Below are 16,990 nucleotides of genomic sequence, written 5' to 3'. Positions count from 1 at the left end.
GCCTTGTAGGCCCTGGAGAGGTTTGGAGCTTATTCCAAATCACAATGGAAGCTGGAAAAGGGTGTTGAGCCGGGGTGGGTTGGGGGTAAGTGGGCACGACCTGAATTAACTCTGAAAGCCTCACTCTGGACTGTTCTGTGGAGAGTCCTAGTAGCAGCACCAGGCATAGGGGATGGGTGTTACTATCCATTTGTAGATAGAGGACTCAGGGAGGTTGAGTGAGTTACCCGAGGTCACACAGCCATGGAGAGGAGAAGCTGGACGGAGCCCCAGCACTCTGGCCGCCAGGGTGAGAGGAGACGATTAGCTGTGCGGGGTGAGCCGTGAGCGTAGGCGGCCTGGGCTCTTGCAATCCCATCCAACCCTGGGACTCTGAGCTCGGATCCCTGCGGGTCGCTTACACACCGAGAAACCTTGGGCAAAGGTCCGCGCCTCTCGGCACTGGGCTGTCCCATCTGTATGAGGGTGACGACAGTATTGCCTGTGTCGCAGAGCTGACAGAGAGGAGGGCGGCTCTCGACAGGGAATAAGGTGGGTGCCCAGGGACAGATGTGCACACCTGGGGCTGCTGGGGGAGGTGGCAGCTGCTGGGACTGAAGAGGGAGCGTAGACATTGGAACCGGCAGGAGGGCCCGCGCAGAGCGACATAGAGTGGGCACAGGGAATGGCATTGTGCACAGGGCACAGCATTGTGTGCAGGGTGTGCAGAGGCTGGTAGGGATGAGGCGGCAAAGTGGCTGAGGAGTTAGGCCAGCCTGCCAAGGGCCTGATATGTCACGCTCAGGAGTCTGGACCCACTCAAATGGGTGCGAGAGCTATGGAAAGCCAGAGGAGGAGAGCGTCCCTCCCCAGGCTGTCCGATGGCCACGACACTCTGGGCTCTCCTTTGTAGATCCTTAGGACACTGTCTTCCCCATACTTTGTCACTCGGGGTCTTCCTGAGAGCTTTCTTTCCTGTTTCTGTTCCTGTTCACCTCTGCCCCGAGCCCCAGACTTCACCCCTGACCCATCCGAGCTCGGGGCCCTTCTTGCCTCCCACCTGCTTTTAATAATAATAATAATTATTATTATCATAAATTATTTATTATAAACAATCTATTGTCCGTTATTATTTAATAATAGCTTGCTCATTATAAATTATTGTTTAATAAATAATAAATTATTTAATAAATCATAATAAATTATTATTACTTATTTTTGTGTGTGGTACTGGGAATTGAACCCAGGGGCATTTTTACCTCTGAGCTACACCCCCAGCCCCATTTTGTCTTTTTATTTTGAAATAGGGTCTGGCTAAGTTATGAAGGGCCTTGTTGTATTGCTGAAGTTCTGTCCTTGAACCTGTGATCCTCCCATCTCAGCCTCTCAAGTACTGGGATTATAACCCTGTGCCACCCTGCCCCACTCCGCCCAGCTATCTCTGATTGGCCCTTCTTGCCACCTACCTATCTGATTGGCCCTTCTTGCCTCCCACATATCTCTAATTGGCCCTTCTTGCCACCTACCTATCTGATTGGCCCTTCTTGCCACCTACCTATCTGATTGGCCCTTCTTGCCTCCCACATATCTCTAATTGGCCCTTCTTGTTGGGGGTTAGTGCTGCAAAGCCTGTGTAAGTTTAGGAGCATTTAGGTCCTGATCAGTTGCTGTCTGTCAGGTAGCAGCACCACCTGGGGTCCTTATACAAGAGAAGGCTCTCGTAGGCTTTGCCCAGAGGAGGTGCTGCACAGTGAGGCCTGTTCCTGTTACTATTTTTATTTCACTTTTAGTTTGGTTGTCTCTGGGCACAGCGACCTGAGCGCACACTGCGGTGTCCTCCCGCAGAGCCCGGGGCAGTCAGCTTGGCCTTGGTTTTGGCTGGCCTCCCTGTGACCCAGGAGAAGCCAGGAGAGCCAGGCAAACAGTCCTGTACTTCTGCCCCATTGCTTCACAGGCCTGAGGGGGCAGCGGGAGAAAGAGGGGAGGTCGAGGTGGGCCCCGGGCAGCAGGATCCCTGGGGACTCCCAGGATAGGAAGGGAGAGGCCACCGTGAAGGAAAGAGGGCGAGAGAATAGGGGATGGGTCCTCCACCATGAGACTCCTCCCGCTGCACACAGCTCCTTCCTAACAGCTGGGAAGAGGCAGGGGTAGGAGCTGCTCAGGCCTAGGGTGCACATCCGGCCTGGAGGGGGCTGGGCTGCTCACTGCGTTTGGCCTGAGGCAGGACACATCCCCTCTCTGGACATCAGCTCATCCGCTGCTAGATAATACACACACCCCTCATAAGGTGTGGGGAGAATTAACCAAGGGTTCAGCTTTGTGCTGGAAGCAGTGCCTGGTCCAGGGAACACACTCGGCAAATCCAGCTAGAGGGTCGTGGCTGTTCTCATCAGGCCTGGAGTGGGGCTGTGTAAGAAAGATGTTGCTGGATGGCTCCAGGAGAAATGTAAAAGTTTAAATGTGCGAATCGAAAATTAAGAATAACCTGTACATACTTTGGGGGCTGAGACAGGAGGATCACAGGTTCAAGGCTAGCCTCAGCAACATAGTGAGACTCTCGGCAACCTAAAGAGACCCTATTTCAAAACAAACATTACAAAGGGATTGGGGATGCAGCTTGGAGGTAGAATGTCTCTGGATTCAATCCCCAGTAACACAGGGGGGAAAAAGAAAAAGTAACATATACAATAGTTTTGCCAAGCTGTAACCACAAGCTACATGGGCTTTTTTTTGTTTGTTTGTTTTTGTTTTTGTTTTTGTTTTTGGTGGTACCCTTCTACCTCCGGGCTAACACTCCCAGACCCATTTTTATATTTTTATTTGGAAACAGGGTCTCTTAAGCCAGCAAAGCTGACTTCAAACCTACACGATCTTCCTGTCTCCGCCTCCCAAGCGTGGGGATTACAAGCGTGCGCCACCACGCCCAGCTCTGTTTTTTTTTTTTTAATAAGTAAATACATTGAAAATAAAACCAATTCCTCCCTTGCATTAGCCTCCCTGCTGGTACTCAGAATCCACATGTGATTATCCACTAGGACATCCCACAGCACAGACCTGGAAGTTCTGCCATTGCAGAAAATTCTACTAGATAATGCTGCTCAAGAAAGGAAATAGAATATATAATGCTCAAATCATTTTACTAGGTTTTGGATATAAATATTCATTCCTTAACATTAATGAATAGAATATCAATATTGTAATACTAATATTCATAGTTGTTCAAACATACCTCAAGATTTGTGTGTGTGTGTGTGTGTGTGTGTGTGTGTGTGTGTGGTACTGGGGCTTGGACTCGGGACGTCCTACCTCTGAGCTACATGCCCAGCCCTATTTTATTTTTATTTTGAAACAGTGTCTCACTAAGTTGCTGAGGGTCTCATTATGTTGAAGAGGCTGGTCTTGAACCTACAATCCTCCTGTTTCAGCTTCCCAAGTACTGGGGTTACGGGTGTGCGCCGCTTCAAGGTTTTTTTTTTTATCACCGGAGTAGCCTCTGTCTAGTCTGAAATTCTGCCAGGTTTTCCCATGGCATTCACTCTCACTTCATTTGGATCTCTGCTCAAACGTCTCCTCCTTGGAGGGGCCTTCGCTGACTATTGAAAATAATATTCCTCAGCCGGGCGTGGTGGCGCACGCTTGTAATCCCCGCGCTTGGGAGGCAGAGACAGGAGGATCGCGCAGGTTCAAACCCAGCCTCAGCTACTTAGTGGGGCTCTCAGCAACTTAGCAAGAACCCGTTTCCAAATAAAATATAACAGAGGTCTGGGAGTATAGCCTGGAGGTAGAAAAGCCCCTGGGTTCCATCCCCCGTACTACTACTAATAATAATAACAACAATAATAATAAATAAAATAAAATAGTAACCCTCTGTCAAGCGCAGCCCCTCTCCCTGCTTTATAGTCTCATGCCATTGCTCACCACCCAAAACGATGCTCTGTTTTTATTTATCATCTGCCCATCGCTTCTAGAATGTCATGTCCTTGGCAACACCACTGTATCACCAGTGAATGCAGCCTGGCATGCAGTAGGTGCCAGATAGATACATTTGGACGGATGGATGGACAAATGGTTGCGTGGATGTGTAAAAAGATGGAAATGGTGATGGATGGATGGATGGATGGATGGATGGATGGATGGATGGATGGATGGATTTGTGCATAGATGGATCACTAAGTCAACAGCTGGCTGGGTGAATTAAGGGGTAGATAACTGGACAGATAGATGGATCAACATGGACAGAAAGACGGATGATAGAGGGATTAATGGAGGAATGGCTAAGTGGATGCCTGAAAAGATAGCTGACTGGATGGCTGGATGGATGGAAGGATGAATAGATGGACAGATAAGTGGATGCTGGGTGGGTGGATCGATGGATAAAGGAATGGACAGATGAACAGCTGAAGGGTAGCTGGCTGGATGCTTGGATGTTAGATGGAGAGGTGGAGGGGCTGGCACGTGGGGGAGGTTGGCTGCATAGATGCTCTGGCAGGACACCATCCTGAGCTGTGGCTGTCCCCTTTGTTTGCAGGGTGCCCCCCACCTGCCCTGCCCCTGTGTGCCTCGGTGTCCCTGCTGGGGGGCCTGACCTTCGGTTATGAGCTGGCAGTCATCTCGGGCGCCCTGCTGCCGCTGCAGCGTGACTTTGGGCTCAGCTGCTGGGAGCAGGAACTCCTGGTGGGCAGTCTGCTCCTGGGGGCTCTGCTGGCTTCCCTGGTGGGGGGCCTCCTCATCGACCGCTACGGCAGGAAGCGAGCCATCCTGGGAAGCAACCTGGTGCTGCTGGCAGGCAGCCTGGGCCTGGGCCTGGCTGGCTCGCTACCCTGCCTGGTCCTGGGCCGCGCAGCGGTCGGCTTCGCCGTCTCCCTCTCCTCCGTGGCCTGCTGTATCTACGTGTCGGAGCTGGTGGGGCCGCGGCAGCGGGGCGTGCTGGTGTCCCTCTACGAGGCAGGCATCACCGTGGGCATCCTGCTGTCTTACACCCTCAACTACGCCCTGGCCAGGGCCCCCTGGGGCTGGAGGCACATGTTTGGCTGGGCGGTGGCACCGGCTCTCCTGCAGTCCCTCAGCCTCCTCTTCCTCCCAGCTGGTACAGACGGGACTGCAGCCCACAAGGACCTCATCCCGCTGCAGGGAGGCGAAGCCCCCAAGCTGGGCCCGGGCAGCCCGCACTATACCTTTCTGGACCTCTTCAGGGCCCGGGATAACATGCGGGGCCGGACCGCGGTGGGGCTGGGGCTGGTGCTCTTCCAGCAGCTGACGGGACAGCCCAACGTGCTGTGCTACGCCTCCACCATCTTCCACTCGGTGGGCTTCCGCGGGGGATCCTCAGCCGTGCTGGCCTCGGTGGGGCTCGGCGCCGTGAAGGTGGCGGCCACCCTGGCTGCCATTGGGCTGGTAGACCGTGCGGGCCGCCGGGCCCTCTTGCTGGCCGGCTGTGCCCTCATGGCCCTGTCGGTCAGTGGCATTGGCCTGGTCAGCTTTGTGGTGCCCATGGACTCCGGCCCAAGCTGCCTGGACATGCCCAATGCCACCCAGCCGCCTGGCCTCCAGACAGACTTGCCTCTATCTCCGATGCTGCAGACCCAGGGGGACCACCAGGGGCCAGCCACCGCCACCGCCAAGAACACCAGGCTCCATCCAGGAGACACAGGTGCCACAGCCCCTCCCCTGCCGGCCCTGAGCGCCATCTCCCCAGTGTCCCCCGGCCCCCCAGGCCCCCCGCCAGAGCACGCACTGCTGCGCTGGTCCGCGCTGGTCTGCTTGATGGCCTTCGTGAGTGCCTTCTCCTTCGGATTTGGACCAGGTAAGCCCAATTTTCTTGCAGGTGAATCTGGAGCCTTCTACCCCTCCTGGTGGGCAGTTTGAGGCTGTATCAGCCCAGAGGGGCACTGGAGGCAGATCAGCCTGAAAAGTTGGGGCTTCTTATTTGTAGGCGTGTCTTCCAGGGCAAGGGTGTGTGTGTGTGTGTGTGTGTGTGTGTGTGTGTGTGTGTGTGTGTGTGATTTTTTTTTTTTTTTGTACTGGGGATTGAACCCAGGGGCTTTCTGCCTCTAAACTACACCCCCAATGCTTTTTGTTTTACTTTATTTTTTTGAAACAGGGTCTCACCAAGTTGGCAAGGCTGGCCCAGAACCTGCAATCCTCCTGTCTCAGCCTCTCAAGTACTGGCAACAAGACATATGATCTGAGCCCAACCCTCATTGGCTCCACAAGATCACATGACCATCCCTGTGCCCAGCTACGTTTATATATATTCTTCTAAGGCCCCCACATTAAAGGTCAGGCCTCACAAAACCTAGATCTGTCCCTGGATGGCTCAACCAGCCCAGGTTACTTGAAAGAAATTTAATCAACAGGGTGGGACCAACTGTCCCAGTGTGCCCAGGACTATCAGGGCCTCAGTACTGAGAGTCTGACGTCCCAGGAAACCCCGCAGCCCTGAACACAAGGACTGTGGCCGCGCCACAGAGATTCTTGCAGCACCCTGGGGGTGCAGCTGGGGGGACTCGGCGTCAGGACCCTGACAGTCTGCTCAGCTCCCGTGGGGGCTGCGCGCTTGGCCGTCGGTGCCAGGCCCCAGCCCAGGAGCCCTCCTGCCCTCCCATCCTAGTGACCTGGCTCGTCCTCAGTGAGCTCTACCCCCGGGAGATCCGAGGAAGAGCCTTCGCCTTCTGCAACAGCTTCAACTGGGCCACCAACCTCTTCATCAGCCTCTCCTTCCTGGACCTCATTGGTAAGACCTCGGGCCGAATCCCTCGGCCCCTGGCTCTAGGGACCATTTCCCCCAGACCGCGTCAAAGCTCCTGTATGTGCCAGGTCATAGGTGACACTGTAGCCCAGCTTAGGAACAAAAAAGGTATTATTTTGTCTTAAATCACCAAAAAGAGAGGGTGGTTGGCTTCAGGTCGAGCTGATCCTGGGGATCTAACACAACTCCCACCCATTCCTTAGCTTGCCTCGCCTGGCAAAGATGGCTGCCAACAGTCCTCTGCAGCTTGGCAGCCCCAGACAACGCCTTTCCCATTGGCTCCTGCTCAAGTCCTGAGCCCAACCCTCATTGGCTCCACAAGATCACATGACCATCCCTGAGCCAATCACCATGGCTGTTCTGATGCCCAGAGTTCTTTCTCTGTGGGCTCCAGGCACAGTTCTGTGTGTGTGTGTGTGTGGGGGGGGGTACTGGGGATGGAACCCAGGGGCATTCTACCTCCCAGCTCTATTTTTTTTATTCTTTATTCTGAAACAGGGTCTCACTGAGTTGCTAAGGGCCTCAGTAAGTAGCTGAGGTTGGCCATGAGCTGCGATACTCCTCTCTCAGCCTCCCAGATGCTGGGGTTACAAGCGCCACCACCACGCCCGGCTCAGGCACAGTTACGCTCATGCTGGCTGTGGCCGAGAGTTTCTTCCTCAAAGTCACAAGTGACCAGTGAGGCCGTGGGAAAAACTAGCAGCAGGAGCACCCGCCATGACCATCGCCCAGCCCAGCCTTGAGGAACCCAGGCTCCGCCCTGCTGCCTGAGTCTTCTGAAATCTCTTTCTATGTGGAATGAATGAGTGAGACAGAGGAGAAGGGGGGAGGAGGGGCAGAAGAGAGCGAGTTAGAATTGTGTCTTATCATTATGATTCCCTCTTCACAGATGGGAAAATACACAGGCTCTGTTGGACCTGTCGGCCCCCAGGAAGCACGCACCCTCCCAGTAATCACTCACAGGCAGAAGTCGATGCAATTTGCAAGAGGTTTTATTATGTCCAGCGCTGGGGTCGCCTCTCAAGTTGAGGAATCGACCCTTAGCAACAGATGTGGGCAGTTTTTATACACTTTAATTACAGAGGTGCGGTTACCATTAGGTGTTTTATTATCATTGGTTCTTATTTTTAACCTGTCTCAGGATTGGGTGGTTTGGCCAGAGATATCATTTTTTAGCTCTAATGACAGTTTGTGGTAACCAAGGTCCTGTTATTCTGGTGAGTGGAAAGTCCCTGAATTGTTACTTTTGTCTTCTAACAACGGTTGATGGGGAGCTAGTTCCTGGAACACAGGGAAGTAAAGTCCTAGTAACGGCGAGTCCCAGTACCTGCAAACAGGGGCACTGGGGCGGAAAGTTCCGAATGCCGAGGTGGTTGGGGTACTGGGGTCCTACAGCTCCCCAGTTCAGCCCTTCTGACCCCAGCCCAGTGCTCTTCCTCCTGGGGATCTGCTTTAGCTGGTCAGGAGGCTGCTAGGGGGAGCTGTAGCCAAGGCTGTTAGAGGAGAGAACAGCAACCAAAACATAACTCGTGGCTGTGTGTGGTGGCAGCACCTACAATCCCAGTACTTGGGAGGCAGAGACAGGAGGATTGCAGGTGAGAGGCTGGCCTCAGCAATGTAGTGAGACTTTCTGCAACCTAGCAAGACTCTGTTCCAAAACAAATAAACAAACAAGCAAAAAACTTAAAGGGCTGGGGAGGTTTGGAGGCAGAATTCCCCTGGATTTAATCCCCAGTGCCACAAACAACAGCCCCACCACCACCACCACCATCACAATTTGTGTCTCCTCCTAGACAAAGCCCCTCCCTCGTGGCCTCTTTTCTCTGTCTTGGACAGATTGGCTTTCAAGGAGTCAGGGGCATCCACATCCTGTGGTCCCGGGACCCTAGCCCCTCGTGTCAAGAGGAAAGGTTGGGAGCGGAGCCTCTGTCTTCTCCCCCTAACTAGGTAGACACAGGCCAAGTAGGCTGGAACTGCACTTTGCCGAGAGCCCTTTCCCGGGGTGGATGTCTGGGCATTGGTTTGGGGCTCCAGCTCTGCCAGGGAGGTGTGAGTGTGGGCGGTGTGTTCAGCCTGGGCGGGTGAACTTTCCCCTAAATACCCGGTCCCCTCGGTCCGTGCTGGTGGAAGTGTCCTGGCTCTCTCCCCGCCTCTGGGACAACCTGCTCCATCCTGCTTCCAGGTCCTAACCTGATGGCATCGGCCAGTCTGCAGATCCACCCCTCTGGAGCCTGGGTTTTGTGTGAACTGACTCCCAGGGCTCCACCCAGACCCTGGCAAGTGCCCAGGCCACCTGCCCGGAGGGCTCAGCCCCTGGCCCCACTCATACTGCCCTCCGGTCCCCAGGTGCCATTGGCCTGTCCTGGACCTTCCTGCTCTACGGGCTGACCGCCATCCTCGGCCTGGCCTTCATCTACTTGTTCATTCCTGAAACAAAAGGCCTGTCGTTGGCCGAGATAGACCAACAGTTCCAGAGGACTCGGTAAGAGGTGGACTGGGGTGGGTTTGGGGCCGAGCTGCATCAAACCCAGGGCAGACGCTCCAGGACTTCAGGCCGCACCGCTCCCTTTCCTCCTCTGGATCTCCTCTTGTTTGGACGCGATGAGTTTTCTCCTATTTTCTTTGGGCTGATTTGTATGTTCCTACAGCAACTTTCTATTTGACTTTAAAGCCCGCTTGTAATCCCCGCGCTTGGGAGGCTGAGACAGGAGGATTGCGCAGGTTCGAAGCCAGCCTCAGCTACCTAGTGAGGCTCTCAGCAACTTAGTGAGACCCTGTTTATAAATGAAATAGTAAATAGGTCTGGGAGTATAGCCCGGAGGTAGAAAAGCCCTGGGTTCCACCCCCAATACCACACACACACACACACACACACACACACACACACACAAATCTCGTGATTTTAAATTCAGCTGCAGAATCACAGGAGGCCAGAGGAGAGGAATCTTAAAGCAGAAAGGAGCTTGGCGTGGCGGAGGATCTTGTAATCCCAGCATTTGGGAGGCAATAGGTTCAGGTTTGCTGACAGCCTCAGTTACTTAGTGAGGTATTTTGCAACTCAGTGAGACCTTGTTTCAAAATAAAGAATAAAAATAGGGCTGGGAGTGTAGCTTGGAGATAGAATACTGCTGGATTCCAGCTCTAGATCTCCAGTACAAAAAAAAAAAAAAAAAAAAAAAAAAACACCAACCCCCCCCCCCCCAGAAACATAGAGCCATGGAACCTTTGAGAAACAAGATAATATAACTTTAGCCTTTAAAAATTGAATAGAATTTGGGCATGGTGGCTCACGTCTGTAATTCTATTACTTGAAAGGCTGAGATAAAAAGATCACATGTAGCTGGGTGTGGTGGCGCATTCTTGTCATCCCCGCGCTTGGGAGGCGAAGACAGGAGGATCGCGCAGGTTCGAAGCCAGCACGCTGGCTTAAGAGACCCTGTTTCCAAATTTATAAAAGTATAAAAATAGGTCTGGGAGTGTAGCCCAGAGGTAGAAGGGTTTCCAGGAACCCCAGTACCACACAAAAAAAAAAAAATCACATGTTCGAGGCTAGCCTCAGCAGTTTAGCAAGACCTTCAGCAACTTAGTGAGACTTAGTTTCCAAATAAAAAAATAAAATAAGGCTGGGGGGAGTGTAGCTCAAAGGTAGAATGCCCCTGGATTCAAGCTCCAGGACCAAAGATAGATAGATAAATAGATGGATGGATGGATGGATGGATAGATAGATAGATAGATAGATATTACACACAGAATTTGTGTGGGCTTAATCTATTCATTCTGTGGATGTTTATTAAGTGTATACACTGTGTCAGGTGGCATTTGAGGTCTTGGGAAAGGTGGCTGAGATTAAGGATGACAAGGTCCTTGACACCAGGAGCTTCTGTTTAAGTGGGGGAGGGAGACAGAAAATAAAGAAGCCAAGAAATACGCTAGCAAGAGGGTTTTAGCACCGGGGCTGGTGGCACATGCTTGTAATCCCAGTACTTGGGAGGCTGAGACAGGAGGGGTAGCAGGTGCCAAGGCCCTGAGGTAGAAGTGTATCAGGTAGTTATTTGTTAGGAAGGAGGGAGCTGGTGTGGCTGGAACAGAAGGAGGGAGAGAGTAGGGTAGAAGATCAGATAAGCCAGATGGGTAGGAGCAGGATTGCATGAGGTCTCTAGGTCATAGAGTCGTGCGCCGTGGGAGCTCAGGGCATTGGAGGAAGAGGGGGTGAAATGGAAGCACTGGGCCTCCACATCCATGGCAAATGTCCCTGGCTCCTTCTTGTAGTAAAGGGACCGTCACCAATTCCTGTTGCCTGTTTTATTCTTAGAAATCTTTTTTCTTTCTTTTTTCTTTTTCAGTATTGGGGATGGAACACAGGGGTCATTCCACCTCTGAGCTGCACCTCCAGCCCAATTTTTTATTCTTTATTTTGAAACAGGATCTCACTGAGTTGCGAAAGGGCCTAAGTAGCTGAGGCTGTCCGCGAACCCCGATCCTCCGGTCTCCGCCTCCCAAATGCTGGGATTACAAGTGTGCGCACTACACCCGGCTTCTTAGAAATCACTTTTAAAAATCATTCTAACTCACTCATGGTGGTGCACGCCTATAATCCTAGTCCTTGGGAAGCTGAGAGAGAAGGATCACAGGTTCAAGGCCAGCCTCAGTAACTTAGCAAGACCCTGTTTCAAAATTTATAGAATAATAAAAACAAAAAGGGCTGGGGGTGTAATTTGGAAGTAGAATGCCAGAATTCCCAAGTTCAATCCCCAGTACAAACAGACCTATATGTAATGCTAATACTGAGCTGCAGCACCTGCAGCTGCCTGCTGGGCCCCACCTAGCCTGGCTCCTGAAGCCACACCTGACAGGTGAGATGCAGAGATCTCTAACCTGGTCCACCCAGGCTCAGAGTGTCTTTTCCAGCTGAACACCCTGCACCAGTGTTAGTTTGGAAATAGCTTTGGCGTGTGTGTGTGTGTGTGTGTGTGTGTGTGTGTGTGCGCGTGCATTGGGGGAGTCCAGGGCTGAGGTGGCCACTGTTCTCCGCAAGGTCATCCTGGCATCCGGGCCCCTTCTGTTTCTCCAGCATCACCGTTTCTGTGTGGTCCAGGATGGCGCCCCAGCACATCCCTGCGGGAGGAGGTGGAGAAGGGGAGCGCTCAGGCCTCAAGTTCACATCCACCCACATCCCTTTGGATGGAGCTTGATCGCACCTACATGCAGCGGAGGCTGAGGCATGCTCTGGACTCTGGGCAGCCATGTGTCCAACTAAAATCCAGCAGCTCTGTGACTCGGCAGCAGCCCAGAAGTGCTGCCATGCTGGTTTTCTTGGGAGCCAATTCCAGACCCATCTTCTGGGATGAAAGGCCAAGAGAGGCGGGGGAAGGCAGCTTTGGGGGAAGGCGGGATGTGACCGCAGCTGAGGGGAGCAGCAGGCTGGACCTGGGGGCTCAGGGTCACAGGGGGAGCCGGGGATTGCCCTTGGGGACAGGCTGGGTCGGCCAGGACTGCAGAGAGGACAGCAAGTTAGGCATGGCTGCAGAACTCAGGTGCAGGTCTGTGTTTCAGCGCCCCAGTTCTATAGCTTAGGGGGCCCCTGGTCTCAGAGCTACAAAGGGAAAAAAAAAAAAAAAACTTGGGCCTTGACAAGCACAGGAACAGGCAGCTCCGGGGATCGAGATGTGTTTCAAACCCAACTGTTTTTAGTTCTATGTTGTACCATAGAAGACACAAATTCATAGGAGAAATTCTGATTGGTTGAGCCTGGTTTATGTGCCCACCCACTAATCTCTAACTCAATCAGCATAGGGCAGGTTCCTTGATTGACAGCCCTGCAGGACCACTTGCAGCAGAGGAGACAGAGGAATGAGAGAATGATGCTGGCTAGACAGAGCCAAAGGCTGCTTCTGTTCCAGGCCTTGTTAGAAGCAGGGACCTTCGGCTTACACGTCCAAAGGAGGCCCTCTCCATCCCCCGGAGTGATAGAATCACAGATTTCCGTCTTTCGCCCCACTTCTCAGGTCCCCATTCACTCAGCCTCCAGCAACCATTTTCAAGGGCCCATTAGGAGCAAGGCACTGGAGTTGGCTCCAGGGACAGACCTGTGGCCCGGCCTGCTGTCTCTGGACTTACAGAGAAGTCACATTTTATTGTAAAAGAAAGAAAGAGACTACAAACCCACTTCAGTAGTGTTTAGACCCTGGAGAGGACGAGCCAAGTGCAGCCAGCAGAGCGGATGGTGCACTGGGGGTGGCCCCGGCTCCTTCAGTGAAGTGCAAGTTAAGGCAGGTGTGTCCATGGTACAAGTAATAACAGATTTTTTTTTTCTTATTGGATCCTTGTCCCATGCAATTGACCAATGAAAGTCACAGGACAACAGAAGGCAAGTTTAAAAATATAAAAGTTGTATTTTAAACCAAGAAAAACCAAGACAGACAGCTCCCCCGGAGGGGACCCCAAAAGGGTTGCCGCCGAAGCTCTCGGGAGACCGGCGGTGTTGGCTCTTTTGTGACCCCCTGGTTTGTCCCTTATGATTGGCCAGCTTTCTCCCTCTCCAGGCTCCCTCCCTCTGGCGTCGCCCCCATCCCCTCTCCCTCTCCTCTTTGCTGACCCGCATCTAGTCCTGCCTATCTCCTTTCTCGTGGACCGGGCGGAACCTGGAGCTGCTGATCTAACCCATGGGTCTGGACAGGCGGCGCGCTGTCTGTGGTCAGTCCTGGGCGCGCACGTAGCCACGTTTTTCAAGGCCAGTCTCAGGAGCCAGAACTCCAGTCCGTGTTGCCCATTACTCAAAGCCAGCCTGACTGGGGCGGACCTAGTTTCATTAACCCCGTGTTCTCCGGGGGCGTAACCCCTTGCTGCCTGGCTGTTCCTAACTCACTAGCGCACCAGAAATTTTCCAAGCTAGTGTGGGTACCCGTTGTGGTCATTGCTCTAGACCCAAGGCCCAGAGCAGCAGCGCCAGGCACATGACAGGCCTCTGAGCCATGGAGCCGAGGCTCCGGTGAGAGGAGAAACCAGACCACCGTTTCAGGAGCTGGAAGAGAATGTTCTGGGCTGAGAGGGAAGGGCTGGAGGTAGAAACTAGTTGAGTGTTTTTTTGTGTGTGTGTGTGTGGGTCTGGAGATGAAACCCAGGGGCATTTGACCTCCGAGCTACACCCCCTGCCCTATTTTTTATTCTTTATTTTGAACCAGGGTCTCACTAAGTTGTGGAGGGCCTCACTGAATAGCTGAGGCTGGCCACGAACTGCGATCCTCCGGTCTCAGCCTCCCGAATGCTGGGATTACAAGCGTGTGCCACCACGCCTGGCTAGTTTGGTGTTTTGAAGAGAGACAGGAGTCCAAGGCGACCTGGGCGTGCAATGCAGGTGGAAGGGGGTGATGGCACCGGGGAGGCTGGCCTGGCGAGGGCACCTGTCGAGGGCTTGATGGCAGGCTGAGCACCAGCAGGGTCTCCCCAGCAGGGGAGTGTTGGACCCTGGTGGTTAGAGAGGTCGCTCTGGTGTGATGGGGTGGCCCGGGAGGTGTTAGGTTGTCGAGGTCAGAGAAGATGGAAATGCAGGTTGAGGCAGGAAGAGCAGGACAGGAGCGAGGGCGAGACGGGGAGGGGCCAGTGGATGACCCGCGGCCACCTCCCTGGGGAGGCCCGGCCTGCCGCCCCCTCAGCCCTCTCGCTCTCTCTGTGACAGGTGCATCCTGCGCTCTGGCCACAGGCAGGGCTCCGCTGGCATCCACTACCGCCGCATCGATGCCTCCGAGGCCGCCTGAGGAGCCACCTGCCCAGAAGACCCTAGGACATCGGCTCTAGAGGACCCTGTCCAGCTTCCGGTCTGTGGGCTGCAGCACAAGTTCCGGGCAGTCTTTTGGGAGTCCCCACCGCCCCAGAGGAGGTCTTTGTCCCGGGGGCGGGAGATGAAAATCCAAGAACTCCACACTCTTCACTTGGAGTGTACAGCTCTGCGGGCTCCTGAGGGTCCAGCCTCAGTTTCCCCATGGACTCTGCACACGCTGTCAGCGTTTCTATGAGAACGTGTTATGGAGTCTTCACTGAACCGTGGGCCTTCTCAGATAATCCCTGGGGTACCGATCGCCACTAAACCCAGCCATATTCTCTGACCTTTTTCCATCTGGCTGGGCGTGTGGGGTGTGGGGGAATCCTGCTTTGAGCCGTTACGTCTCCGTTTTGTTCCTCCCCACTAATGATCTTCCCCGGGATATTTCTCACTCCCCCCCCAGCTCCGGCTGCTTGACAGGAGGCCCGAGTCCTTATCCTGCTTTGCTGGTGCCGTTGCTCTCTGGCCAGGGGTCTCGGTTTCCCAACCACGTGGTCAATGGGAGGACTGGGCAGATTGATCTAAGATCTCTTCTGACTCCCAGGGGCTAGCATTCTCCAAGCTGATAGCACAGCAGATTCTCAATGTGGACCCTGCCCTCAAGTTGCTGGCCATCGCTCGAGGGGAGATAAGTTTTAGTTGGAAAGGTAAATGAGATGCCACGTGAAATTCAAGAACCGTCCCTGGGCAGGTGACAAGTGCCAGGGCCATTTCCGGGGTGCACAGGGGGGTCTGCAAAAAGGATGAGGCTGGATGCCAGTCGTGAGGTCTCCGCTTTAGCAGCTACTAACCTTGGGGAATTACAGCTCTCTCGAGACAACTTCCCCATCTGCTGACGAGATGTAGTTCCCGGATGCTGAGGCACATGAGAACCGGAAGAAGATACTGGGTTGCACGGTGTCTTGTGGTCCCTGCCTGAGCACAGGGGTGCTGACGCAGCCCCCAGGACTCTGGCCCGAGACTCCTGTTTCTAGATCCTTCCCTCTTATCCAGCTAGAGCTGGTTCCTGTCGACTTGCAAGAGCTGGTCGGGACACTTTGAGGATTTTTTGCAAACTGGCTGCAAAACACAGCTGTTATTAAAAAATGAATGATCTGAGCTTATAATTAAATTTATTAAAAATCAAAACTCAAGTTTGCCACCTCCTAATTATTGTACCATGACCCATCCTTGAGGCTTTGCTTGTCTGTTTTATTTTATTTTGTGGTACTAACAAAGAGTTCAGGGATATTCTACCTCCAAGCTACGCCTACACCCCCAGCCCTATTTTTTTTAATTCTTTATTTTGAAACAGGGTCTCACTACATAGCTGAGGCTGGCTGCGAACCTGTGACCCTCCTGTCTCAGCCTCCCAAGTACTAGGATTACAAGTGCGCGCCACTGTGCTGTTCTACATCGTGTGTTTCTGCTAGGGAGTAGAAGGGAGTGACTGCACATTTCTTTCTGATTCTGCGTTCAGGGCCCACTCACTGGTTGCTTCAAGTGGCCCAGGGAGTGTATTTGCACCACGGAGATTAGGGAACTCTACAGAGCAGGGCTTGATTTATTGTTTGGTTGATTTTCCAGAACTTCTAAGAATTGCTGGATCGAGTGCTGGTAATGCAACATAAAAGTGCTCATAGCCTACCTACGTACTGTGACTAGCACACAAATTCCAAGGGGGTATTCTCCCAGTATTCCTGAGACGGGGGCCACTACGGGGTGGACAGAGACAAGGTGGTCTCAGCCCAGGCCTATAACTTACCTAAAGAGCTAAGGAATTCAGCTCAGGAGACCCAGGACTAAGGGTAGAGCATTTAATAGGTGACAGGGGGCAGAGGGCTCCTGCACAGGGGAGGGGTACCGAAAGGGCTGCTGTACCTAGTACTCGTACTAGACCTTGGCTGCCAAAGAGGTCTAGTACTCCTGCTCGGCAACTTCTAACGTTGCTGTTTCCTTGCTGTGGCCGCTGTGCAGTCCTGCACCCTTCCTCTCTTCCCGCTCATCACCAATACTCTGCTGCTTTACTCTTGGGAGGCTAGCTTATATAGCCTACCAACTCTTCTGATTGGTCCTTAGATCTGGGTCCTGATTGGTCCATTTTCTTTCTCTTACATCTGGGCCCTGATTGGTTCATTTTCAACCTCCCATTTGGGAATCCCTAAGCAGTTTTAAGCTGGAAGTCAGGGAGGGCTGCCAGCCCTGGCCCCGCTCACCACCCTTTGCTTTTCCTACACTCTTATCCAACTCAGCAGACAGCATGGTTTGTGCCGATTTTGCTCATGACCACAGACAAAAATGTCCACCAAAGCCGGGTGCGGTGGCGCACGCTTGTCATCCCAGCATTCGGGAGGCTGAGACTGGAGGATCACGGTTCGCGGACAGCCTCAGCTACTTGGTGAGACCCTGTTTCAAAATAAAGAATAAAAAATAGGGCAGGGGGTGTAGGTCAGAGGTCAAATGCC

General features: G+C 53.2%; 1 protein-coding gene across 1 annotated transcript; it reads left to right on the top strand.

The window, feature by feature from the left end:
• Positions 1–243: 243 nt before the first annotated feature.
• On the top strand, positions 244–14,481 carry SLC2A10 (solute carrier family 2 member 10; the record flags this gene model as incomplete). Its single annotated transcript, XM_080716492.1, has 5 exons — positions 244–316; positions 4,508–5,782; positions 6,590–6,712; positions 9,074–9,209; positions 14,403–14,481. The coding sequence occupies 5 exons, from the start codon at positions 244–246 to the stop codon at positions 14,479–14,481; spliced, it is 1,686 nt and encodes a 561-aa protein (XP_080572618.1).
• Between the last annotated feature and the right edge of the window lie 2,509 nt (positions 14,482–16,990).

Source organism: Muscardinus avellanarius (genome assembly GCF_963383645.1).
Source record: "Muscardinus avellanarius genome assembly, chromosome: 19".
Taxonomy (NCBI): domain Eukaryota; kingdom Metazoa; phylum Chordata; class Mammalia; order Rodentia; family Gliridae; genus Muscardinus; species Muscardinus avellanarius.
Note: the sequence above shows the minus strand (reverse complement) of the source record. Positions and strands in the feature narration are given on the sequence as shown.